The sequence below is a fragment of the Echiichthys vipera genome (genome assembly GCF_963691815.1).
Source record: "Echiichthys vipera genome assembly, chromosome: 5".
Taxonomy (NCBI): Eukaryota; Metazoa; Chordata; class Actinopteri; order Perciformes; family Trachinidae; genus Echiichthys; species Echiichthys vipera.
The window spans coordinates 10,802,374-10,830,273 of NC_139830.1; the positions used below are offsets into that span (position 1 = coordinate 10,802,374).

Sequence of the window (27,900 nt, forward strand, 5' to 3'; positions counted from 1 at the left end):
GCGGATGTCCTGTTCCCCTTCTCATATATTACAGACGTACACTAAAGACACAGCTATTGATTAAAATCCTGGGAACCCATCAAATAATTGACATTGTAGTTGGCTCTGTGAATTGTTTCTGCTCAGCAAGACAACTGTAGCTCCAAAAACACCTCCAGTGTTTAGTGCAGGCTGGAGCAGATAGTTGAGTGCGAATGTGTTGGCTCAGTAAGGTCCTGAGAGATGTCGAGCCGGTGGAGATGAGTCATGTAGCAATCTGATTATCCCCCTTGTCTTTCCCTCCATCAGCCAACATCAGCCATCAGTTCTTCAACAGAATTCAATCTCTACTGCATCACATTCAGTTAAAAAACGCAAAACGCAGCTAAAAGACTTCATGGTATTTTCTGTTTATTAACAAAATATGTGGATAGAATATATATATATAAAAAAATCTCACTTAGAAAGATAATAATGATGATAATTAGTTACAGTATGTAACTGGTACTACATATAAAAAGCATTTTGCTTGGCCGCTAAGAGGATTTCCCTCTGTGGGACTAATAAATATATATCTTATCTTATCTTGGAGCACATTACGATTACATTTGCTGTGACTGCATTGTCAGTGTTTTTCGGCAACTTGTTGGGACACGATTAGCGTAAATAAATGAAACAGCTTTATGAAACCTCTGGTGCGACAGTTTGCTGAAGAGTACGTTGCTGAAGCCGTGTCATCGCATCAGGATGATGGATTAGGAGAGCTAACTCCACACATGTCCATCCATGGTGAGAATGTCATAAGATGTTGCACATCCTGGTGGTTTCTGGGAATTGTAGTCTGGTGGGCAGAGAGTCTTCTGGCAACTTGGGGATTCCGTCAAGGATCTCAAGCTTTGGCAAACAGAGGAAAACACTGCACAGAGACAAAAGCAGGATGAGAGAACATGACAAGAACCTGGTACCACCTCTTTTTCTCATCACTTTCCCTTGCTTTGATACACTCTCTCCTTTAAGTGTCTTAACTGTCTCCTCACCGTGCACGGTAGTCCTGAGAGAAGGTCACTGGGTTGCGGGTCAGGTTCAGGGAGCGGAGCGGGCTGTTCCCCAGAGCCCCCAGCCCCCCCAGGGAGCCGATGGCGTTCTCAGACAGACAAAGGTGCTCCACAGCTGGGAGCTTTGGCAGCTGACGCAGACACACCAGGTGGTTACGGTGCAGGTTCAACATTCTGCACCTGCGTAAAATAAGCACAAACAGAGCTTAGCTTTCATATAAAAACGTGGTTGTGGTCTATCAGCCTTAACATTACCATCTCCATGTTTACAAGAGCCAGTAAAGAGTGCTCAAAGATAACTCAGGAAATTTGAAAAAATACAAAGAATTTAAGTCACATGGCAGATAAAAAGAGGTGCAATTAGGACAACATAAAGCAAATAACAGACACGCAGCCTTTTCATAAGGAACAGCACTCAACTACAGCAGTGTTGTAGATGTGTTTCACAGGATAGTTCGATAGATAGCTCTAAACTGTAGATCGTGGTGCACTCTGGGTAGTGGTTCGTACCTTGGCAGACGTACAGAACTCAGGTTGGTGAGGGAGTTGTCCACCAGCTGGAGTTTCTCCACACGGATCAACCGGCGGAGGATCCGGAAGAAATTCTCTCGCTGGAAGGGATCACCCAAGTCTTGGTAGGACAGATTTAACTCCTGAGCAGAGACAGGTGATGAAACTGTGAGGCGTTTTTATCTCCTTGTCCCTTTATCTCCCTGTCCCTGTGTCTTGCTCTGTAACTTTCCCTGGTATTCCACATCCAGCCACTCCCCTTTTGTCCTGCACTAACCTCTCATTTACTCACCTGCGTCCCATTCCTCTTATTAGCTTAGCAGTATACTGTATGGACTAGCCCATTCCAGCCCATTCCCTGCCAAACTGTCTAGTTTGTAATAGCCCTTTGTTTCTGCCCGTCTGCCTGTTTTAAAGATACACAAATTGTTCATTCTTAGCTGTTGCCTGTTTTGAATGATTACCTGTTTTGGACCTTAGTAGCAAAATATGTTTTTATTGTACTCTGACTGTCTTTGTGGCATGCTTTTGTGTTAGAGCTTATGTTTCTGAGCCATTCTCTCATTTTGTTTCCTTCACGTCCTCCCTCCCTTCCTCCATAAGTCTCTAATCTTCTCCCATACTGTATAACTTACCATTTTAAACACACACACACACACACACACACACACACACACACACACACACACACACACACACACACACACACACACACACACACACACACACACACACACACACACACACAATACTTGCTTGCTGACTTACCAGACAGTTTTCCCAATTCTCTCGCAGCCTATCCTCCCATCTTTGTCCCTCCTCCTCTCTCCTCCTTCTCCCCCCTCTCTCGTAACAGATATCAGCCCCCTCTCTTTGGAACAGCTCCTCTTCTGATGGCCCTTTCATGATGATATTGTCAAAACAAAAACAAGTTCAAAACAATGTTTACATCGTTATCATCCATTAAGTGAAAAAAAACGTCCCTATCCTGCTTGCAGATCCGACAGTTATCAGTTTGGGTTCTTTGTCACACAGAAATAAAGTTACACTAACATGAAACAAAAGCAACACAAAAATTTGAAGAGATACTACAGCTTGAAATGCTTCTTTTTTGAATGCTTCAATTATTTTAGTTTAAGTAAGGGTCTGTGTGGATTACTCCCACAAAAACTTAATACTCTCAATTCAATTTAATTTCAATTCAATTCAATGTTATTTATAGTGCCAAATCATAACAAAAGTTATCTCAGGACACTTTACAGACTAGGTATAGACCACACTCTATGACTTATTTAGGATTTACATAGACCCAACAATTCCTTCACAGAGTATGGTGGCAACGAAAACCTTCCCTATAACAGGCAGGAACGTCGGACAGACCCATCTAAAACAAAGTAAGAAAACTCAACTCTGCTGTGGCTGTGTATGTGTTTGACTATTAAAATTCAAAGGGTCACAATGGTGATTTTCTCAAGAGTGATCCAGACCTTCTCTGACCCTGGGGCAGGTCAGCTGGTCACCTGTGACATCACACTGCTCCAGGCGGTGCCACGAGGCAAACCGGAACCGACTTGATGGAAGCTGACAGAAAAAAAAAAGAAGAGAGCAGGGTGAACGATGTGAACACACACTGGGCCAATCAGCGACAACTTCTGTTGATCTACGATTGTGGTGGGTAAATCTTTGACAGGGTGAGAGGCATCGATCTGCCCAGTTTCATTCAAATTTAATTACTTAGAACTAATAGTCATATTACAGGCTATACTATCATGCACAACACATATGCAAAGACATTCGGACCATTCAGTATAATGCTAAAGACACCAGCAATTGGGAGAACAGGACACACTAGAGCTTCAATACCATTGCTTCCTATTAGTGCAATATGAGTGTGCAGTTAGTAAGAAGCCAAAATCAAAAGGGTCATTTTTAAGACCTTTAAGCAACACCGCTACACATGTTCACAAGGTGAAATCGTTCAGTTATTACTCAAACTCCACTCCAAATCACTAATGCTTTATCGTAAATGATGTAAGCCTCCTCCTTTTTCGCCTTTACCCCATCCACTTTCTCTCTTTCCTTTATATATCCATACAATATCCATACAGTATTTCAGGCACACGTGTCCCCGATGATCAAACAGCCGATCCACCCGCCACTTTTGTACTACTCAAACTATGAGCAAGTGAATCTATTGGTGGTTGTCATGTTGAACATTCAAACATTGTTCCTTTGTTCCAGTAATCCTGACCTCGAAAAGAACACTTTAGAGACGTAGTTGTTTATTAATCAAATCGCTGATGTAACATGCAGGTTTCGCTGTTGTTGATGCTCCAGTGGGATGCAGTACTGGACTAAGCTCTTCTCCCGACATGACCTTTTCAACCCCCTAACACTCATGTTGTTCACCCTTACTTTGTCTGTGTAACTTTACACCTTCCTCTGTTACTCTAGACACAGGAGTGACCCTGCTCCACTTGACCACCCCTCCTCATTAACTGGACACTCACAACACAGCCCCAGGTCTTCTGCTCACTTTTGATAAAATACTGTGAAGAATAAAATACAATCTTGGCAATCTTGCACCCTCTCAATCAAATGTCGGAAAGGAGGTCTACGGTCAAATCAGTCAGAGATAAGGATGTACTTGTATTACTTGAAATGTATTAAAATAATACACAATGTTTTACATTATATGCATGTGCAACAGGAAAAAGAAAAGTCTAAATATATGAAAAATAATCATCTAATGTCATTACTATACCTGGTAGTTAAACCACACAAGCCAATCCATTATGACACAATAAAAAAATAATCCAAGTCATCAGTATCATGGTAATCCATTTTCTCCTTTGCAATAAAATCCTATATATTACATTTTGCTTCAGGATTTCGAACAATACACTTTGAAGAATCCTATATTTAAGTGAAGTCATTTTGTAACCAGAGGGAAGGAACTCATGGAACATAGGGAGGATTAAGAAACAAGCCATTGCTCATCTTTCTTTATTCAAATAGTCAAGAGGGTGAAAAATCAATATGCACAGCAATGGAGGCTAGAGGCCAGAAGCCTGAGGGTAAAATGGAGAGTGCGGAGGACAGACTGAGAATATTAGGTTCAGTTCACAGAGGGGGAAAGTGAAGAGGGAGGAAAGCTGAAATGGTAGGATTTGAAGATGAAAGGATGAAGAGAAAAGGGGAAGGACACCGGAGAGGTAAGAAGATGGAAGAGGCGACGCTACTGGAAGGAGCACAAATGCCTTGAGGACAGCAGCAGTAGCAATGAACGATTACTGGCTTATTGTGTGTGTGTGTGTGTGTGTGTGTGTGTGTGTGTGTGTGTGTGTGTGTGTGTTTGCGTGTGTGTGTGTGTGTTTGTGTGTTTTTGTGTGTGTGTGTGTGTGTGTGTGTGTGTGTTTGCCACTCACAGGTGTAGATGCAAATCCAGAATCAGGACTCTGGTCCACAGAGAGAGGTGTGCGTGTAACTCCGAGGTCAGAGTACTGGGAGGAGTGGGATTTGGGAAAACTTGCACTAAGAGTGTTCACACCTGAAGAACTAAGAGAGAGAGAGAGAGAGAGAGAGAGAGAGAGAGAGAGAGAGAGAGAGAGAGAGAGAGAGAGAGAGAGAGAGAGACTCATTGCACTGAGATGGCCTATAATTAAATCAATCATGCTGGTGCATACACACATTGCCTCACGCATATCAAACAGGAATTAGAAATACATCGTAATAAAAATCACATGTTACAGCTAAGAACGTGCATTTGCTGTGATAAAAACAATAGGCTGGATGAAAATTGGCACATTGCCGGGTTGTGGTTGTGAAAAAGTCCAGGGAGAAAGAGAAAAAGAAACATGGGGTCATCCAGGACAGCTGTCGTAATGTAAACCCTGGTGTGTGCTGAAACCCTGACCACCGGCCGAGTGGTTAGAGTTACCGTGAACTGGGCCTGACAATGCAGATTAGGACCCGTTGCCATGGCAGCAGCGGACACCTGAGCAGGTGCTATATTAGCCCATAATAGTCGTTGTATGCGGAGGATAGCTGGACACCGGTGCTTCTATAATTGATAACAATGAGCGATGCCACTATAGACCTACTATAGGCTATAATGGTTAAATGAATTATATTAATTGCGTTTTGGAGGATACAAAGGCAGTAATGTAGTTAAACTCGCCTCTATCGTCTGAACACGATATCACTGTTGGCTTACCTTTCTGACATGTCCCAATCGTCTCGTGATGAATTCTCCCGGCCTTCTTTAAAACATTTTGAACGGCTCGGTTTCGCCCTGTAACGCTGTAGCTGTTACCCATGGAGCCCGCCGGGTTTGTTGGTATGTTCACCGAGAAAAATGGGTGACCGTCCTGTCTGCACTGGGCCCGCTGCTGCTCCTGCTGCTGCTGCCGCTGCAGGTGAGACACCGACTGATCAATGAGCTGCTGGTTGCCTGGCAACAGTGTTCAGGTGTATCACACGGGAAAGGTAAGAAACTGTCGCGAGGCACTTCTGCACAACTCATCTGTAGACTAAAGTTAAAATTAATATTCAGCTTTTAAATTAACTATTACCTGTGGCGTGCACAGAATTTTTTAAAGTGCAGGGGCGAAAAGAGTGTGTCCTCACCACTGAAGAAGGCACTTTAGCCCACATTATGGATCCTAGAGGGAACTTGAGCACACGTTTTGGCTCCTATAGGGCACTCTAGCACACATTTTGGCTCCTATAGGGCACTTAAGCACACGTTTTGGCTGCCATGAGGGAACTTTAGCACACGTTTTGGCTTCTAGAGGGCACTTTAGCACACGTTTTGGCTCCTATAGGGCACTTAAGCACACGTTTTGGCTGCCATGAGGGAACTTTAGCACACGTTTTGGCTTCTAGAGGGCACTCTAGCACACATTTTGGCTCCTATAGGGCACTTAAGCACACGTTTTGGCTGCCATGAGGGAACTTTAGCACACGTTTTGGCTTCTAGAGGGCACTTTAGCACACGTTTTGGCTCCTATAGGGCACTTTAGCACAAATTCTGGCTCCTATAGGGCACTTTAGCACACATTTTGGCTTTTAGAGGGCACTTTAGCACAGGTTTTGGCTTCTAGGGGGCACTGTAGCACACGTTTTGGCTCCTAGAGGGCACTTAGGCACGTGTTTTGGCTCCTATAGGGCACTTTAGCACACATTCTGACTCCTATAGGGCACTTAAGTCCCCTCTCTGGCTCTGAGAGTGGACTTAAGCACACGTTTTGGCTGCCATGAGGGCACTTAAGCACGTGTTTTGGCTCCTAAAGGGCACTTTAGCACACATTCTGACTCCTATAGGACACTTTAGCACGCGTTTTGGCCCCCATAAGGACACTTAAGCATGCGTTTCGGTTCCTAGAGGGCACTTTAATGTGCGTTTTGGCCTCCAGGGGGCACTCTAGCACGTCACCCCCCAGCTCAATTACAATTACCTTAATATATAGTAGTAGTAGTAGTAGTGAGTGACAGAGGGAATAAGCAGAGGACTTCAGCCTCCTGGTGGCCGTGGCAAGCTACACTAACTTCCTAAGTACAAATCAGTGGTAGGAGAGTATGCCAGTCCTTTCTAAAGTAATACCGCGATGTTAAAACTATACTCCACTTTTTAATACCTGTGTTAAAATGCTAATTCCTACAGTATTGTTCAGCTGTTTCACTTTGAAACCCCCAATAAAAAGAGTTGTAATAATATACTCCACAAGTAATGCCTGAACTCAAATTCAAAGTAAAAGCACAGAGGTGCAAAATGCACTTACCAAAAGTAAGAAATGGTCTCTTTCAGAAAAGATAAAGGCATTAGCAGTATTGTAATGTTTTCGCTGGCCCCAGTTGTACTAATAACTAGTTTAAACACTGTATGGTAGGTTCAATACTTCACCTTTATGAGCTGAGGGCAGGTTAAGATAGAGCCAGTTTGTTTTTTGTGTTGTTGTTTCTGTCTTTCTGGATGTTTTCATGGGGAGGAGGAGGAGGAGGGATAAGGTTGATTTAGTTTTTCAGTGGCACACAAATGAAGACATAAGGCACAGCTATCATACCAGCTGGTGAAAGTAATTTAGATCATAACTTCCTACACCCATGGGCTCTCGTTTCTCAACAATGCAGCTCGTTGTGTTTAAGATATTGCGGCACTGAAACACACTGTGCGCACTGAAGAGATGAAAAAGCTATTAGATAGAGGTAAATGAAAACTCCTGGTACTGCAGGGGGATGTGGAGAAGATTCCCTCTGACATTGTACTAACAGCAGAGCTATTGCCTCTGCTGTTTATTTGAAGTTATCATTTGTAGTATATGTCTGCTTTTGCTATTCATCATTTAAAGGGTTCACTTGTTTTGTTCTTTTACGATCTGTTTCATCTTGTGTCACAGTCATGTCACAGATAATTGGTGTTCGTAGAGCATCGACTGAAGATAGGGTTGCTGCTGTCACATCAAAGTATCTTTTTGTGTTTTTTGTGTTTATTACACAGCACACATGTTCATGTAATGGCACGTAACATCTGTTAGGGATGTAATTATCAAGGTTTATTTCCTGATATATTACTATCACCATGCTAGTGCCATGCAGACGGCAATAGGTGTGTTGACAGGAGTATTAAAGATATATCCATATATATGTACATACTAAGGGAGTTGTGTCACTGCTACTGCCTCTACAGTTATCATCTGATTCTAAACGAAAGCACAGGCAGATATTAATAGATGGCTATGTAAATGTCATAAATAAAATGTACATTGAATAAATCTCACTACTAAATATACAATTTACATCCTAATTAAAGATTAATTTGTGTTAAAAATGTAATGTTTGTTGTATGCTAAACCCACCAGTAGAAACTACCACATAACTGTTCTTCATGATGCTTTTATTTACCTGTACAGAATATTTCCTTAACAGAAATACTTATATAATATGTTACAAACATACTGGCTCTTATTTTCTTTCAGTCTTCCTTATAAAGTGACATTTATCAGAATCTACATGCAGGTCGAATTCTTCCTTGGTCACAGTATATTCTTGTCTGGCCTAGCGATATGATCTGTTTCCTCGTGTGTTTGTGCGTGTATTTGTGTGTGTGTGTGTGTGTGTGTGTGTGTGTGTGTGTGAGTGTGTGTGCGGTGATGCCATAGGCTTGAAACTACTCCAAGATGACTTGGCAGGACATTGTCTGCCCTGGGAAACTGAGTTACGGTTGAACAGCCAACTTCTGCCCTAAGGTTGGCTGTTCAACCGTAACAGCCAACCTTAGAGAATTATATAAAGTCTATATTCAGGCACCGAATATATAATGGGCTGTTTTGTAAACTCCTGGAGCAATGCATGTTTTTTAATCCCACCAAATCTTTCATTTAAAGTACCTGAACGATGCTTTAGCTGTTCTAAAAGCTGTCGACGGTCCATATAAGCGGCACTGTCCTTGAAAATACAGCTTATATTAAAAAATGCCCTTAACCACACAAAAACAACCACCATGCACAGAGAAGGACACAGTTTTTAATGGGAACACATTCATGTTTTTATTGAGTAAAAGACTGAATACAGCTGGTGTTACTGTTTCTCCCTGTATGTACATCCAAAACGGTGCAGCAGATCTTTTTCAGTGCGCCTGCATGCTCCAATCCGTCTCTATAGCAACCCACCTTAGTTATGCAGGCCCCTTTGCTCACCTGTGAGATGGCCAGCTAGGGCTTAATCAACCACTCAGATGTGATAAGGCATATTAGTTCATCAGCAGTTTAGCCATGTGCCTACTGTGTAAAAAATGACTAGAATACTGTGTGGAACAGATATATTACTAAGATTCATTGTATAGGGACAAAATGTTTGCACATGTTTATTCTGCAATAAATACTGAGTATATATGTATATATAGAACAAATATTAAATGTACAGGGATATAATTAAAGTGGGGAAGTTGCAGTGTGAACATACTGTATCTGGAGTAAGAAAGAGTAAATATGTTTTAAGAAGTAGAGAGAAAACTGTTTTTGTGCAGTATGTAGATGGCGCAAGTGAATATGAAGCTGCTGAACTTAAAGGGGCTGTGCGTGGATTACATATCATGTGTTCTTCTTCCTCATATACAAACCATCCGTTACCAGAGAATATGTACAACTTCCTCTTTCTGCATATCCAAGAGTTTAAAGCTTCCAGTATCAAAACACAGTCACGTTATATGTCATATGTCATATTTCAATATATAATATAATCGTATATATTCCGTATGTATTTGTTTTTTTTCAAGAGTATAAAACACAGCTGAAGATGGTGATAGAGGATAAGTAGCATTTATGACGTCAGGCTGAGATTACGAAACCTCACACCGCAGTTACATGGAGTCAAAGTCATGGTCGTTGGGCTCGATGACCTCAGGAGTCATGACCCTGCCCATGAAGAGGATGGACCCTGGGGACGAAAGGAACAGATATAACCTCAGGCACATACGCATGCAGTATGTCAGAGGCAGATTTAGATGCAAAGAGACAAACATACCTGTCCTGCGGTTTCTAATGACAAAGAAGAACGGGTGATCAGCCATGACTTGTGGGTACAGCACCAGAGTCCTGGTCAGGGCGATCATTCCTGAGAGAGAGAAGAAAAGAAACACACACCACATTGGATTTTCTGACAGAGGGGAGCTGGTTTAGTGAACCTAAAGTTGCCATAGAGACCCATTTGTACAAAGAAAATATTATGCATGTAAATAATCAGTGAGATTCTGATAAGAAAGAAAAGATGCATTTTACCTGACCCAGCGGCTCCTTCTGCCCCCTCCTCAGTCACCTCCAGGTAAGCCTTCTGCACGGCCTTCCCAATGTGCAGGTCCTTACCATCTATTTCATACAGAAGCACACAGATCATCACCTTGTCTTTACTGATCAGTCAGTGTGAGATGTGAAGGTGGTTGGATGTTGAGTTTAATTTGAGAATGACACTCTTTTAGTCTGTGCATCGGCAGACTTTTAAAGGTCCCATATTGTAAAAAGTGAGATTTCCATGTCTTTTTTTAAATTAGTATTATAAAGCAGGTTGAGGTGCAATATAAATACTGTGAAAGTATCAAAATGCTCAATGCACAGATAAATGCACACAGCTAATAATCAGAAACTGGCAGGACTTCTGCACTGTTGCGATGTCACAACTGTACTAAATATAGTCTGCAATGACGGGGCAGAGACGCCAAAAGACGCCAAGAGAGCAGATGTGGAATTGACTGAGTTTTTTTCGGGAGAGGGGGATGAAAGAGAAAGACGCTAAAATAAAGCAGAGTGTGAATACAGGTATATTCAGACAGTATGAGAAAAAGAATGTGTTTTTTTAACATCAAACTGTGTAAACACAAAGAAACCCAAAATATGAACCTAAAAATAAGCACAGTATGTCCCCTTAAGACCTCAGGGTACAGTGTATGCTATTACAGAGTATACCCACATATTTTGGTCTGCTCAGACAGAAAATCTCTATGAGTTGATTAAAAGAATTTTCAAATCCCCTCTGTTATCTACCTACCTGGCAGAATATACCACGTCCTCTGAGTACATGATGAGCTAGAACATAATGTGCTGTCCAGTACAGGCTGAAGATTGTGTCTTACAATAAAAATATAACCCCACCTGACCAGTAAGAACAAACTGTTCAGCGCGAAGGATCCTCAGTATTTAAGGATATTTGAACTGTTTTTTGTTTCAGATGCATTTTGGTTAGATCCAGTTGTTCTCTATTAAGCTAGAGCATGTGAAGCTACTTGTGTAGGGAATTGTAACTTCACTTAACTTTACCATTATTGTATTTATATGTTTGCTTATATGCACATACCGTATGTCTCTGTTTTCTCTGTCTGTATGTATATATCTGTCTCTCTCTCTCTGGATCTATTTTTACCAGATGATATGACAGCTCTGACCTGCCCACTCCGTGCTAGTTACCTTGGTTACCTGAGGAAATACCGGAGGCAACTTCACTGCAGTCAAAAAGTCGAAATAATGAATCAACTTCTCCAGCTGAACCCTTCTTATCATTTGTGCCTATGACTTTTTTTTAATTATAATCTATGGGTAAGTTTTTTTCCATACAGCTCAGTGTTACCTGTCATGGCAGAGAGATCCGCATCGTTGGTGAAGATGTTCTTTATTCCAAGCTCCTGCAAAGTGCTCCTCAAATCGATCTTCTGCTCCACTTTGAATCTGAACAGTGCAGTCAGAATTTAAATAAGTCAGTGGTCATGTCAGAATAACTAAACATCTTGTGACAAAACCATAAATATTAAATAGGAGTTTATATAAAACCGCCTACTATTATGGGGATGTATTATGTATCAACCACAACAACCCAGAATTTAAATGAAGGTAGTCACTAAACTGGAGACACATAACATCCGAAGCACAACGGTGTCTCAGACTGAAGACATTGTGAAGCAGCGTGTGAGGGTTTCTGTGTGTCTTCTCTCACCTAGGTAAGTAGACTTCCACCTTCTGCCGTTTGACATTGTTTGCCCACTCCTCCAGCAGGGGTGCTTTGATGATGGGCTCCAGGGAAGCCAGTGGCACTTCTTGCCGAGGCAGAACGATCAGCATGGACATGTCCTCGCCCTCATAGGGCATCTCCAACACCTGGTACACACCGCCAGCTTCTTGAGAGCCATCGCTGAACTCGCCTGGTGGGAAAGAAACATTTGCAAATGTAGCCAATGAAAGGTATGTGCAGCCCTGAACACACACACACACACACACACACACACACACACACACACACACACACACACACACACACACACACACACACACACACACACACACACACACACACACACACACACACACACACACACACACACACACACACACACACACACACACACACACACACACACACACACACACACACACACACACACACACACACACACACACACACACACACAGAGAGAGTATATTGGTGCCTCCTGTAATGGGTTTTTGAACTTTACTGAGGAGCAGCATAAGCAGATGCTCATTGATCGGCTGTATTGATCAGAATGTGTGGTCAGAACCACTGATGCTTAACTTTAAAGGCTTAAGTTTTATTTGGTGTGACAATGTATGTTTCATACATACTATACTGTATTTAATTCAGCAGGAAAGGCCGTGCTTCTTATTCTATGCCCAAATGCTATGCTATGCTTTATACAGACATGCACTTGGCTGTCTTCAGGCAGGAAATGAAACCCAGTAAACAAATCTCAGATCTAGGAAAAAAACACATCCTTGCATGTACAGTACATACACACACATGTATAACACACAAATACACAGATTCAGGGACAAATGCACATGCGATTACACACACTAACATCTGTAAGAGCTGATATCTTCTTACAGAGTTGCTAGAGAGGCTGAGAAAGTGATATCTTCAATGACGTGGATCTTTAACAGACGTGTCCCTTGTATCTAATTAAACAAAACCTACAGATAAAAAAAATCTAATCAAGACAAGCCAACAAACATTCACTTGAAATTAAATGAGACAGTATTTCCTTGTCAGGATGAGATAATCCTTTTATACTCTAAACAAGTCAAGCTAGATTTTAAATCTAAATATGAGATTATCTCACTTAATTAATTACTGTGGGTATTTGTTTGCAGTTTGAGATGGAGATTACAGAACAATTGACACAGCTAGATTTTATCCTAATCTTGGTACATGATTTTACTTTTAAAGCTGCTTAAAAAGTGAAAATTACAACAAAAGACTCATCATCCTTCATTAACTTACATGTAGCATTATGTGAAGCAGCTGCAGATGCAGAGTGAGGCAATGTTGCAGCAGAGAGCGGGGTGTGGCTTCCCAAAAACATTTTTACTTAACCAATATGATTGTGCTTAAAAATGAGAATGCAAAACGCAGACTTTCCCCCGGGGACCTGTCCTTGTTCTGCAGCACACAGACACAAACACACACAAACGCACACACACAAACACACACACACACACACACACCAGTTCACACATACACAGATCTCCTTGATCCTTACTTGTGATGATGACTGTGTGCACACTGAACGTAGGTGTATGCAATCTCACCACACAAATACAGACTGCACCAAAATAACTCAAACGCGACAACCTTAGCAGCATTGCAGTAAAAATCTGATGTAACTGTCTTTGGCAGTACTTCATACAAAACATGCCTAGATGCATCGTTCGGATGTAACAGCATTATGGCTAACCTGCAGGACTCCAGTACAAACAGTCTTACACCTCACAGTGCTGGCAAAACACCAAATACATCAGTGTCTGACACAAACAGTATAGCGCTCCCAACTCAAAGCAACCAGATTATGACAGATATGATAATTGTATAAAGTATATAAAACTTCAACGGGAGCTTTAAGACAGCACAAACTCAGACAGTAAATAACACATGCTACATTAGAAGATTTAGCTACATAACAATAACTCCCAAAACATCACATTTACCAATATTGAATATAAAAAAGGTGTAAAAAAGAGAGAGAGAGAGAGAGAGAACATAATCTTTTCTTCCATTGAAAGAACAAATTTGTGTCGCAGCGTGCATGCCATTTGTCAAAATTTAATGACGATTGGAAAACATCTTTTCAGGGATATTCGGAAATTCCCAGTGACTTTACTGCTCTATAATTACTCCAGATGATTAAAAATCAGCAACAACAGATCAAACAGATCAAACAACAGAGAAAATAGGATGTCCCGTAATCTAATTAGAAGCCGATATTAATAAAACATCCTCCGCAGCACAGGTGTGTGAAGGAGAGGATGAAATAAAATTTCAAAATGAGTGAAAGAAAGACAGCATTGTTTGTTCTACCTTCTGTCAGAGTCGATTTAGCAAAACCTAATATAGTACTACATGACTTAACACAGACTGTCACAGTACAGCTAATATAGTATGACATTAACAAAATAGCCTTCAAAATATACTACGGAATCAAACAGACGTACCAGAGGAGTTTCCGCTAGTGAAGCAAATTTTTTAGAAGCAGGGCTCACTGAGCAGAAAAGAACAGCCTTCCCTGGGAATAACACTCCAAATACCATTTTTTCAGATCTAAGATTAACATTTTAAATAACCTCGGGAAATAGGAGCTGCAATTCAAGGGCTCCAGAAGAAGAGCCACAAGTGGAATTCTAAAAGACGCACACACAAACACACACACACAGCTCATCCCTACCATAGTAGAAGTCTCCCTGTTGGTACATCATGAGCGTCTGGACTTCAGAGCCGTCGTCTCTGCTGAAGGAGAACGTTCTGGTGTTCTCTGGCCTGAACTGGTTTTTCCAGGAGCCTCTGAAGTAGACGGCGTTCACCAGGGTCAGGCGAGTCACGCTGCTGAAGTCCTCGGCTGATAGCAGCTCACGGATCTTACCTGTTGGGAGGGATTTGTAAAGTGCATCTTTCATTACCTTAAAGACAGCACCTGCTTTGATGCAGCTTTTGAAGGCGCCCACAGATAAGGATAGAGATTTGTCCAACTGAGGGTTGAGAATGTAATCACTAAAGTTTGTTTTTGTAGATTATGTGATCAAGCAAACAATGATGTAACTTTGTGTCACTTTTATAATATGCTGGGATTGTAGATGTAATTATGTATTCATATTATCACCCTCCTTTGCTTTGCTTCATCTGTATCTTTCCCTTTCTTCCTCCCTCCCTCCCCTACTCACTCTCGGTATGATTTTCCACCCAGTTGTTGATCTGCTCGGCCACGGCTGCTGATTCACTGAAGTCTACCGTTTCCACATCAGCCCGGAAGTATTTCCTCATCAGATGCAGGAACTCAGGGTTAAAGGTGACGCCCTCCTGCAGGAAGAGGCTGTTGGCAAATCGGATCACATAGTGGGTGTCATCGTCCGAGAGCGCTGTTGTCAGGTTCTGGAGCAAAGAGAACTCCACCCCTGGAGAACAGAGGGACATGCACACATACATGTCAACAATGGTACAGCAATAGAAAATGAATGTAACTGTATCATTGATCAGGTGTTACGTGACAAAAAACAAAACAAATTACTGCATCTTTTAGGCTGAAATGATAACTGGCTTTTGACTGCATGTATAGTGTGTGCATGTTTGTGTGTATGTTGCATGAGACCTGTTGTTAAAATAAGTTCATATATTTATATTCTATTAAGGAGTTCTCTAGTGATTTAATAATTCACTTACTTACAAGTGGATAGTGTCTTTCATTAGACCCATCACCTGAGTGAAACTGACGAGTAAACTGGAATTTAATAAAATATATGAGATCACATAACATTTGGATCCAACTCCTCTTCCTTCCTCCACCCCTTGACCCTGATGCTGGTGAACCTGTTTATGAACGTGTCTCTCACCTGGCACCAGGTGACTGAATCCTACAGCCTGTCGTATCTCCTCCAGTGAAGCCCCCTTGGCTCCCAGCTCCACCATGCCCAGGGCCACGGCCACGCTCAGTGGGGAGAAAATTATGTTATCCTGATCCCCCGCCGCCTGAAGCCGGTGGTACAGTCTGACCGAGAACTCTGATGTAGTGTCCTCAGGAATGTCCGCCGCCCGGCAACCGTAGCGCGGCAACAGGATGGAGAGGAGGAGGAGGAGCGGGGAGAAAACGTCCAGGAACAACATCGCAGCACTGAGCACTGATAGCTGAGTGAAGAGTGGAAGGAGTGGGATGGAAAGAAACAGATGAGAAATTGAATGTGATGATGGAGAGAAGGAGAGATAGACAGGGGAGAAAAGGAGATAGAGAATAAAAAATGAGGATGGGGAGGCAAACGGGGGTTAGCAACAGGAAATGAGTGATTGGAGAAATGGATGGGGGAGTAGCAGCCAAAAAGGTGTGGATGAGGATGAAGGGAAGACAAGATGAAAGAGAGAAAATTATTTGGGGAAGGGATGGAGCCCAAAGTAGAGAGAATTGCAGAGAGGATAGAGAGGTGAAGGGTAGAGAGGATTGTAGAAAGGAGGGAGGGGGCAGAGGGAGAGATAAAGGTAAAGAAGATTATTGCGTAAGGGAGAAAAAGAGATGAAGGTCAAGAGGATTTTGGAAGGGAGGGAGACAGAGATGAAAGTAGAGAGAGCGAGGATGTGGGATGACGAAAAAGGGGGAGAGGAGAGAGAAACATCTGTCAGTCAAACATATTGCCAATTAAAATTGTGAAAACAAAAGATTATAAACATAGCCTGTAACGATTTCTACTTGTTAGAAGAGGAAATTATAAATGCAAAGAGGACTCTCATGAAGACACTTTTAAATACTGAAAAATGGCTTGAAGCGTAAAACGAAAGAGTGGGGATAACTGAGAGAAAGATTGAACAGATTCATATGAAGCTGGATAAAAGGGCAGTGGGTCAGGGAAGAGATAGAACAAAGGAAGGAAAAAAGAAGAAAAGAAAAGAAAAAAACACACACATGAAGCGTTAAACCGTTGTTATAGCAATAACAGACTGAAGGAGATGGAGAGAGAATGGGAGGCAGTGAGATAGTAAATAAACAACAAGAATGTGCGGTAACTACTGCTGTACTGCTGACTGCAGTCAGTATTGCTGTTCAGAGCACATCTGCTAAATGAGCTCATACATACTTTATGGCCATTCTTATCTTCTTGAGTTAAATCAGCTTCTTTTTTTAAAATCTGCTTCGCTGTGTGCGTGTGTGTGTATGTGTGTGTGTGTGTGTGTGTGTGTGTGTGTGCGTGTGCGTGTGTGTGTGTGAGCCTTTGAATGTGAATAGATGAGTTTCTGTCTGTCTGTACAGAATAACTGATTAGGCAGCGGCCTTTACCTCCTCCCCATCCTCCGTCCTTCCCCTCATCTTTCCATGCCATCACACTTCTCGCTTTCTTTTTCATCTCCCTCTCATCCACATGTTATCTATCTCCACCAGCCTCCTCCTCCCTCTCATCTCTCTACCTTTTCAGTCTCTTTAACCTTCCCTTTATACCTTTTAAAATGACAAGAAATGTACACACACTGTGCCATCTCACTGGTACTGTTGTTGCCAGGCAACATTGTTTTCTGCTGCTCAAACAAAAAATGCATAGCATAAAGAGAGAGGGAGAGAGACAGAGGGAGAGAGAAAGAAAGAGAGAGAGAGGGAGAGGGAGAGAGAGAGTAGAGAACGATATCAAGAGGCAGCGATAAAGTGTGAATTAACTCATGGACATTTGTTTTGTTGTTTGTCTCTCTGCTGTGCTGTTGTCATTACATTTTGTGTAAAGGATTCAATTGGCAGTCCCATGCAGGGCTGGAATCTGCTGGCTGCTACTGTATGAGTGGGACAGCAGGTTATTGTGGTCACAATGTACCTGAGTGTCAACAACAACAATAGGCAGCAGCCAGAGAATTGTTGTGTACTGTCCTTTCCTCTGCTGTGCTATGGCATGTGACAACTAATGTTCCCTCCAAAATAGAGCCAATCCAAACAGGGGGACGCATGAATGTCAAATCCATTAAGGATTAGTCTGGTGATATTCTATATTTTTTCTTTTTGTCAACTAATTCCATGAAAAGACCAAAGCCAACAATGAATTGATCCTATTATGTGTTTGTGTATCCAACTCTTAGTCCCTTTGTGCCATAGACTTCCATTGTTGTCCAAAAACTATTACAATACATCAAAGGGCCACACTGTTACACTGGGAGACATGTTCGCATTAACATGGGCTCTGTAGTTTCTTTTGACAACCCCACATACACTGCCCTCCTGTTGTAAATACTCACTAGAGCATCCAATGTTGCTGAAAATAGTTCCCAACAAATGCACTTTAAAAAACTGTGTAAAACTGAGTAATACTTGCTAAATCCATTGCTACTATTGCTCTAGCCTTATCCTTAAAAAAAGATACCATCTGATTAAATGGCTGGAGACGGCCAGCCCTGCCTACACTTTACTAGGTCATAAGATTTGAAGTTTGATTCCTCATTCTCTTGCGAAACACACATCGCCACACATCACTTCCACTGTATGTCGTCCTAAACTGACAGTCAACATCTTGTTTGTTCTCCATCAACAAGTATTCTGACAAACTGCTTTTGACAGGCATGGCACGGACCAAATACCCACTGGATTTGCATCCGCTTTAGTCCGCAAAAGGAAATCCATTTCAGTTTACAGATTTCATTCACCAAGGATGGAGTCACACAACACTTTGTTGTTCATGTACCCAAATGTGTGAATATATGTGGAGTTTAGGATAAGGCTAGATATTTTATTATCGTTTTGTCAATAAATAAAGAAATAAATAAAAAATACTCACTAGAGTACCAAATTTGTATTAATCCGCTTATGAAAACAGTCCCTAGAGAAATCCACTATTTGTGTGTCCAGCTGGTTTAAGAAATTATCTTAATGATTCTTAAAATGTCCCAGTTTCAGCCAGATGAAAAAACAGCTCGGGGCTGAGAGCTAAAGACAAAATGGGGAAGTCAGAAAGTCTATTGTTCAGTGCATCATTTGGCAAACTAAATTAGGTCCTGAAGATGACTGACTGTAAGATATTTAATCAGATCCTATACTGTATATTATTTGGATTTGGACCCCTCGGCGTGGCAGGCACAGACACTGCTGTTAAAACCTTGGAAACAGCCTTGCTGCATTAATGATTCACAAATGTAAATAGATTTTAACAGAAAAATCAAAAGACACCCGAGGGTGCAAACCTAGTGTGTTGCAGTTAATAAATCGTTGGTCACGTATGTTCACCTGCTCACATGTTGTGCGTTAGACACTGAGTAGAGTGAGCAAGATCCAGAGAGAGTAGGAAAGGCTTAGGGAAAGGAGGGGGCGGCTGGCAGAGATGTAAATGGAGGTAATGTTCCTGACCTTCTGAGCTGTGGGAGCTGAACTTTTCTGAGACAGACTGCCCTGCTCTCTGTAAGGAAAGACCCAGCCATGCAGTTAAGCCAGGAAAAGGAGTGTGGGGCATCATTGTGTGTGCCCATGTGTATCTGCTGAGAGTTTGCATGTGTGAGTGGATAATAACACCATGGTTGTCTGGCTATTACTTGTAACAGTGGCACCGCTCTGACCTTTTGAGTAGTGGCACGTTGTCTGCGGCCATTGATGACTATGAACAAGTATTTGGCACTAATCTACTCGGGTGGGGTTCCCAGCACCCCTCCCAGGCAAGCCCGGAAACCCAACACCCAGCTATAAAATGTTCTCTTGTGACTAAAAGAACTGAATATGTCAGAAAATCTCTCGTGGTTTACATTGCAAGAGTTTAATCCTGACAACTTGATTCATTCCGTGCAATTAAACTCACTGGCCTTTAAAAGCAGCCTCTAATCTCTCTGTGTAATCCTAATTCTCCGACAGAATAGATCGTCAGTTGACATTTACACAATCAAAATGTGACGTCACCCAAATCCACAGCACGTACGTTAATCCTTACTGCCATTTAAACCCAACACCTTGAGACGGCATACTTCGGAGGCCAGTGGAATTTATTAAACATGGACATCCTCATTCACGGTTGAAATCCACAGGTACACACGCAAACACACACACACACACACACACGCAAACACACACACACACACACACACACACACACACACACACACACACACACACACACACACACACACACACACACACACACACACACACACACACACACACACACACACACACACACACACACACACACACACACACACACACACACACACACACACACACACACACACACACACACACACACACACACACACACACACACACACACACACACACATTTCCACAAGCCAAGGTTACCAAGGCAACTGTGATGGACATTTTTCATTTTGCCAAGCTGACAGAGAGAATTTGTACCCTTTAAAGATACCTTCCTCCTTCCTCATAGGCAGATAAACTCTCTTTCCTTTTTTCACACACTACTCAGCATTTTCTGTCTAACCCCTCTCCTCAAAAGAACTCTTCACACCAGCTCCAGTTCTGTCACTCTCTGACATTGTCTGGTACACACACGCACACACGCACACACGCACACACGCACACACACAGTAAACCGAGTGCACTCTGTAATTTTACAAAAACAAGGCAAGCTCCCGCTCTTCTTCTTCCCTATGGAAGTGATCACAATGGAGCCGCAGCAAAGTCCTCCAACAGTATCTCCATTTTTAACCCACTTCAAATCACAGTACACTGGTTCACTTAGGCTCTAAGTATAGTACACGTCCAAACTGCCGAAGCTCAAAGGTGCTTCGACGAATTCGATAAAAAAGGCTAACATCCCATTTCATGGATGCCAATTCCTCTGGGAATAAATTGTAGAGAATTATGTCTACGATTATCTCAAAAAACCTAACCTAGTAATCTGGCACAATTTCATGATGATACCTAGCTTATAGAGGGCTTTGCAGTCCAGAGATAATGGAGTCTGGTTGACATTCATACGTTTCAAGTCTTCCTTGGAGGCACCACACTGGCCACTATATGTTTTCACATAGTCTTGGACTGAGTGAGACTCATGAACACTCACACTAAAAATGAATGAAGCTACATCTTTACTGTAATCTCAAATCACTCATGTCTCTTGAGTGTTTTCACTTATTTCCCTGTTTGATTAGACAGCCAACTCTCTGATGTGGAGACTCCCAAGGTGGAGTTGCAATAATGCCCACCACTGCAGAGCCTTTAACTACTGCAGTCCAGGAGAAAGGAAGCACTCCTGTGGTGACTGGGGACTTCCATTATGGCCCAATAAAGTGAATACAATTCATCAATCAAGTGGTACGTTCCACTCTTGGCCCTTATTTGCACCTTTTGTAGCAACCAGGCAACAGCAGCTAAATGGCCAGAGTGGCTGGTAGTAATATCTCATCCAGACGAACAGGAAAAGAGTCTAGAAGCTAAAAAACAAACAAAGAGTGCAACAGTTCTGTTTGTTTAAGTGTATTTCAATTTTGTTGTTGTGTGCTTGAGCCCATCGATTCCCACCACAGTCATGTTCATTGCTGGCACCCCCTGATGTGATCTACCTGTCCTGATAGCCCTATTGTGTAGATCTGATGGAGGACACTAAAGCGCAATTCTTTTGTAATGGTGGAATTTCAAAATCCAGAAGAATGATCATGAATTTAAGATTTATTTTTCATCTATATGTAAATGATAATTATCAAATGTTCTGAAATCCACCACTGTGCTTTTAACTTCAACATAATTTTGTTGATGTTACACTATTTTACACTGTGCATATCTACGGTTTAACAACCTTTAACAAAGGTTTGGGAGCATGCAAGCGCCCCCCAAAAGCAACAATTACTGCCACCCTATTCACACATATTCTTTATTACTTTAAATGTAAAAATGAATGTGCCAGCAAATACAACTTCAGTGGATTACTTCTTAATTAAACTGTAAATCTTAAAATAAAATGTAACACGGGTTCCATGACCAAATAAGCCTGAAGATCAAAACAACGGTAAACTAGGCCATCCTTGTATCTGCAGACCCTAGATGACTGTCATTTTAAAACTGGTGATTGTAAATTATTCGGTGTTATTGCGAAAGGTGAAGCTTCATTTTGCTGTGTTAACAAAGCTCTTATTCAACCATGATTCATTTTATTGTTTACACTTGTAGTGTGCAAACTATACCATGGTTCTACGGGGAGCTGGCTTTTAGCTTCAAGCATGTACTGTAAGCCTATACTTGCTACAGTATACTGTATGTCAGCACGTCTGATATGTTAGAATCAGTTACCGACCACATTACACCTCAACACGGTATCAAAACCAAACATCACAATATGATACAATACTTTCAACTAAAGCTGGAAACAGTATACTTTGCAGAGTGGTGCACTGCTCTAACTGAATGGCACAAACTGGACATACCTAGTGCTTCGGAGACGATTGGCTTAGATTTTTTGGTAAATCCAAATCATGCCGGTATCTTCACCCTCATGTATGAATCATGCATCAATAATAGCCTCATTTTACACGCGACCCACGCTGATGAAGATACAGAAAAATAGAAAATGCATGGCAAGTCTGCTGTGATTTGCACCCTGCATGTGGACTTTTCTGTCTTCTGTGAAAAAGTATTAGCTGTGACCGGTTCTAAGTAGTGCAATTTTGACATTTGTTGAGGTGGGGCTGGTGTTTAGTTAAGATACCAACACGTTCAAGACTGATCAGATTCCACTTTGAAGAAAAAAAAATCTGAGGTGAAACACTGAGTATCATTTATAAGAAGAAACTGTCTCTCCAACCTTTGGCTCATTTACAGTATTTCATTTATTAAGTGGCACATTCAATTAATTAAATTTCCTCATTCACAGGGAATTATAACCCAGTGTGAAATGTGTTATAGATTATTATTTATTCTGTAATTGAAAAGGCAACACTCTCTAAAGTACTTTTACCCTAACAGTGTAGTGCAGCGATACTCAGCTATCTCTCATCTCAACTTCAACCGCTTATCCGGGGTCGGGTCGCGGTGGCAGCAGCTTTAGCAGGGGACCCCAAACTTCCCTTTCCCGGGCCACATTAACCACCTCTAACTGGGGGATCACAAGGCGTTCCCAGGCCAGTGTGGAGATATAATCTCTCCACCTAGTCCTGGGTCTTCCCCGAGGCCTCCTCCCAGCTGGACTTGCCTGGGTCCTTACTAAATGCCTGAACCACCTCAACTGGCTCCTTTCAACGCAAAGGAGCAGCGGCTCTATTCCGAGTTCCTCAAGGATGCTGAACTTCTCCCCCTCTCTCTAAGGGAGACTCCAGCCACCCTCCTGAGAAAACACATTTCGGCCGCTTGTACCCGCGACCTCATACTTTCGGTCATGACCCAGTTTTCATGACCATAGGTGAGGGTAGGAACGAAGATTGACCGGTAGACCGAGAGCTTTGCCTTCCGGCTCAGCTCTCTTTTCATCACAACGGTGCGGTAGAGTGACTGCAACACCGCCCCCGCTGCTCCGATTCTCCGACCAAACTCACGCTCCATCGTCCCCTCACTCGTGAACAAGATCCCGAGGTACTTGAACTCCTTCACTTGGGGTAAGGACTCATTCCCTACTCAGCTATCTCACTTTTGCAAAATGACAGGAGGTTAGTGGCCAGTTAAACACACATTTATCAGATGAAATGACGAAAAACATTAAGAAAAGGTCCATAACTGTCTTTGAAGTTCTTTGTTTAAAAAAACAAACATTATTAACTGTGGTCAGGTGTACACATGGATGTTTCTATAATTTGAGGACAGCAGTTTGGGCTTATCTCTGGCACTTTTATTAACAAGATCTATTTTGATGTTTTTTGTAATGCCCTCTGACACCTTATCTATTAGTAATTCTTAAATGGCTGGCGGGTCACCTGGCACCTTATTGTGGGCCGTAAATTGGGAAGTATATCTGTATCTCAATCACACCCGCAACAATGGCACAACATCGGGTTTCTGGTGCCTGCTGTGGGTGCACCAATAGTTCATAAAACCAGTTTAACTTACAGTAACAGCCCATTAATCAAACAAATTCTACCCTTAAAGTTTATATCCATCCCAGTGGCTGACAAAATTACCTACTTACAGCCCATCCTCAGCTCACTACCATAGCTCATTCAGACCCTTGTTACAAAATGACATAACGTGCTATGGAACCTGCCTGAAGTCCCAGGATGCTAACTGTACACTCCACAGAGGGCAAACGGAGGTTAACAACCCTTTATTAATCCCTGCTAACAGAGACACCCAGAGGGAGAGACACACAGAGAGAGCGATAAAGAGGTATGAAGACAGTTTGATAGACTCCGAGGGAGAAAAGAAAGAAAAGACAAGCAGTCTTGTTTTTTACCAACAAAAACAAGGAAGACGTGGGGAGGACATAAGCAAAAGACAAGACGCAAATAAAGACAGATAGATAGTGACAGGAAGCGCTTTGAAAAGCTGAATGGAGGCAGCTTCCACGCGGCTTCCAGCTTTGACTCAGAGCCAACGATATCTAACGACCCCCTGCATGGGAAGATGGTTGAATGCTCCCCACATTCTGCCAAGACACACTCAACAGTGTCTCTTTTCTCACTCTAAATCAGAAAAACACACATACACTAGCAGCGACGGCGCTGTGTGAGCGCAGTAAGGAGGCTTGAGCTGTAATTGGATCGGCTTCTATTTGGGGTCAGTGGCAAAAGTGAAAAGACTGGAGGCCTTTTCAAATGGACTAAAGACCAGGGAGACACCGGAGCACAGGAAAGGTCTTGAGGTGTGTGTGTGTGTGTGTGTTTGGGGGTGGGGCGAGGTGGTAACAGAGGTAAGAAAGGGCCAGCAAGGCGAGGGATGCTGAATAAGAAGTGATAGCCAGGTGAAGGAGAGGGCAGCACGACGGCAGGGTGATAATAAGGGTGTTTGAATCCCTCACAGACTCAACTGTGATTATTTTTGCTCACTTCAGGGGGTGTAAGGTTAGCTAGCAAACATGTGTGACAATTGAGAAGAGGTTGAGAGAGACTATGACGGTGATAAGTGAGACAATAAGGAGAATAATTCAAATTGATTTGGTATTTGAGCCATAGAGTTTGAGAAAGGGGGGAAATATGGGAATTACCAAGCATTCACTTCAAGCTTTTTACTGTCCTCTTCACAGAAATATGTCTCTGTCTCTCATCGCCCCTCGTCTGCACTCAGTCCACTCCTCAGCGCTGCCAATCAATCGACAGGTCGATTCTGTGGTACGTGAGTGTGCATGTGTGCGCGTGCTTGTGAACCACAGAGTTGATGTGAGCTGGAGAAACTATAAAAGGTTGGAAAGATTTTGTATGATCTTGTACAGAGATTTGTAGAGAAATTCAATTTATCAGATAATGCCCTCCATATTTTAGAGCTTTCTTTTAGAAGTTTATAGCCAATGTTTTTGCCAACATGGGAATATTTCATTAGATATTAAACCATTCACAGTTTGAGGCATTTATTCAATCAAACAATTCATTTCCATTCTTTTGATTTCCTCTTTCACTCTCATAATAACTCCTGACCTCTTTCTCTCTGAACCTCTCTGCTCTCATCCTCCTATCAGGGCAGGTATAATCTCCCTTGTGTCTTTGCTGCAGCAGAATGTACAGGGGAGCCTCAGCGTGTGCGTTTGTTTAGAAAGTGAAGGGAAAAACTACTGAAATATAGTTTAACCACCTCTCTCCATGTTTCCAATTATAGGGTAAATGCAATATATAATTTAAACAGGCCCACTATTTTATCAATGTGGTGAATTCCATTTCTGGAAGACAAATAAGCTGTTTTTCATGCTGATCACAGCCAGCCTTTTGTTCTAGCGCATTTTCAGGAAATTCAAATTCAGTAACCATGGGCATCACTTAGTACTGCAGCAAATAGCAGGTTTTATTCAAGCCTGAATTTATGTATCTAGAGTCAACTGCAGTACTTATTGCAAATGCCCTCCTATTCTCACAGCGGAATATGTATCTGACAGAAAGACGTCCACACACACACACGTATGCACGTGTTGTGTGGCTTGGCAGTCACACACGTTCAGACCCAGCCAGTTGCTTCTCGATTCCTTCATTTTGTTAGACTAGGCATGATTTGAAAGACATTTAATTATTGAAATGCAATTAATGCAGCGCTCAGTGGGAATAGGCAGGACACACACACAATCACTAACACCCCAGGAGGGCATAGGGAGGAAACAGCAGGTTATATATCAGCAGAGATTAACCAGGGATTCAGATGCATGAGGGATTAAAACATTGAGATTATGATATGAAAGGGCGGCTGGTTTTCTGAACATGGAGCTGGAACTACGGGCCTAAATGAGGATTCAGGGGGTCATAATTTTAGTTGCAGATACAGAGACCATGGGTGGACTGAGAGAATGAGACAGAAGGTGCAATTTTTTTTTCTTCATCATACTCTTTTAGCTTTGAGATACAAGAGATATGTTTTTTCTTTCTCAGGTTTGTCAACCAGTTGAATATGCCGGTCCTGTTACATTACAAAACCAACACACACACACACACACACACACACACACACACACACACACACACACACACACACACACACACACACACACACACACACACACACACACACACACACACACACACACACACACACACACCAGTATGAAGGAATAACAAGTGTGTGTGTGTGTGTGTGTGTGTGTGTGTGTGTGTGTGTGTGTGTGTGTGTGTGTGTGTGTGTGTGTGTGTGTGTGTGTGTGTGTGTGGTGGGTCGGGCTGAGGGGATATAGGGTAGGACCAGGCTACTACAATCTGCCTCGTTGATTCACACACATCCACTCACTGCGCCTTTGCCTATATTTCAAGGACAAGAACCACACTGCAATGCCCGAGCTTGTTTTCAGTGAGAAAAAAAACAAACAAACAAAAACAAGCAATGCAACCATAAACTAGCGATACAAATTAAACAGCATTGGGTGGTGGACACCCGGGTAACGGCTTTAATCAATAGGCTTGGAGAAATATGTTTGGCTCCAATGTGCGTCTCCACCCCCTTATCAAAAGCATACACATGTTGATTATGGCATCACAATCCCTCTACACTATACCACAAACATTACCTATTACATCAACACATTCCTACACCTTTATAAAAAAAATAATTGTATGGACAAACTACTAATATATATTTTTTCTTTCTTACAAACGCTGAGCAGTTTAGGTTTATCATTCTATGGTGTCTTTCGGATAAATCACTGCAGGTTTTGTGATTGAACCAGTAGTAGGTTATTGCATAAAACGGCTCTTACCGATAAACGGTGTTAGGTAGGTAGGGTGGATGGATGGATGGATGTGTGCGGTCTCTCTCTGCTGCTCTCCTCCAACACCGCAGCTCGCTGCTTGTTCATTTGCCGCAGACCCCGCCCCCTCCACATCGATTGGCCCAATGAACGTCGACCAAAGAGTATCGACGAAACAAGATAAGTAACCGTTTCCTACTTCCGTCTTTACTTACGCGAGCAGTACGTTCACTTTACATTTATTATAAACACGGTTTCGACCCTCCCTACGGCGGTGTCGTGTTTTAAATATCATGTTCACACATTCGTACGACACAGTACATTTTATTGTAATGTGTTTTATTTCACCTGCCTCAATTTGTTTGCCCTCAAATATTAAAAGCGAAATGAAAAAAATATTCTATCATCGTTTTTTTTTTTTTGCAAATGCACAATTCTGCAGTAATGGTGCAATGGATATTTTTAAAACCCGCTGAAAAGGGGTATTTAATGTTCTCCAACCGTGCAACTGTGTAACGCCAAATGACAACAGTTGACATTGGTAGAGAACTATCTTGTCCTACCTTACACTGCAACAGTTAGTTCCGTGCTGTGCTGATAACTAACTTAAG

The 27,900-nt window shown here is 42.2% G+C and overlaps 1 protein-coding gene across 1 annotated transcript; it reads right to left on the reverse strand.

Moving 5' to 3' along the window:
* Window positions 1–9,402: 9,402 nt before the first annotated feature.
* serpini1 (serpin peptidase inhibitor, clade I (neuroserpin), member 1) lies at window positions 9,403–27,395 on the reverse strand. The gene is made up of 9 exons (XM_083913480.1): window positions 27,299–27,395; window positions 15,923–16,214; window positions 15,257–15,487; window positions 14,764–14,958; window positions 12,024–12,228; window positions 11,661–11,758; window positions 10,322–10,408; window positions 10,068–10,157; window positions 9,403–9,980 (listed from the first exon to the last, which is right to left on the reverse strand). The coding sequence occupies exons 2-9, from the start codon at window positions 16,191–16,193 to the stop codon at window positions 9,904–9,906; spliced, it is 1,254 nt and encodes a 417-aa protein (XP_083769606.1). The 5' UTR covers window positions 16,194–16,214; window positions 27,299–27,395; the 3' UTR covers window positions 9,403–9,903.
* Between the last annotated feature and the right edge of the window lie 505 nt (window positions 27,396–27,900).

What these genes read in the sequence shown, in the direction of transcription:
- serpini1 (XM_083913480.1), bottom strand. Translation starts at nt 16,193, where the DNA reads ATGTTGTTCCTGGACGTTTTCTCCCCGCTCCTCCTCCTCCTCTCCATC. An exon ending in GTGGAAGTCTACTTACCTAG is followed by an intron (nt 11,759 to 12,023) that starts GTGAGAGAAGAC and finishes TGCACTGTTCAG; the next exon opens with ATTCAAAGTGGAGCAGAAGA. An exon ending in AGAAGGAGCCGCTGGGTCAG is followed by an intron (nt 10,158 to 10,321) that starts GTAAAATGCATC and finishes TCTCTCTCTCAG; the next exon opens with GAATGATCGCCCTGACCAGG.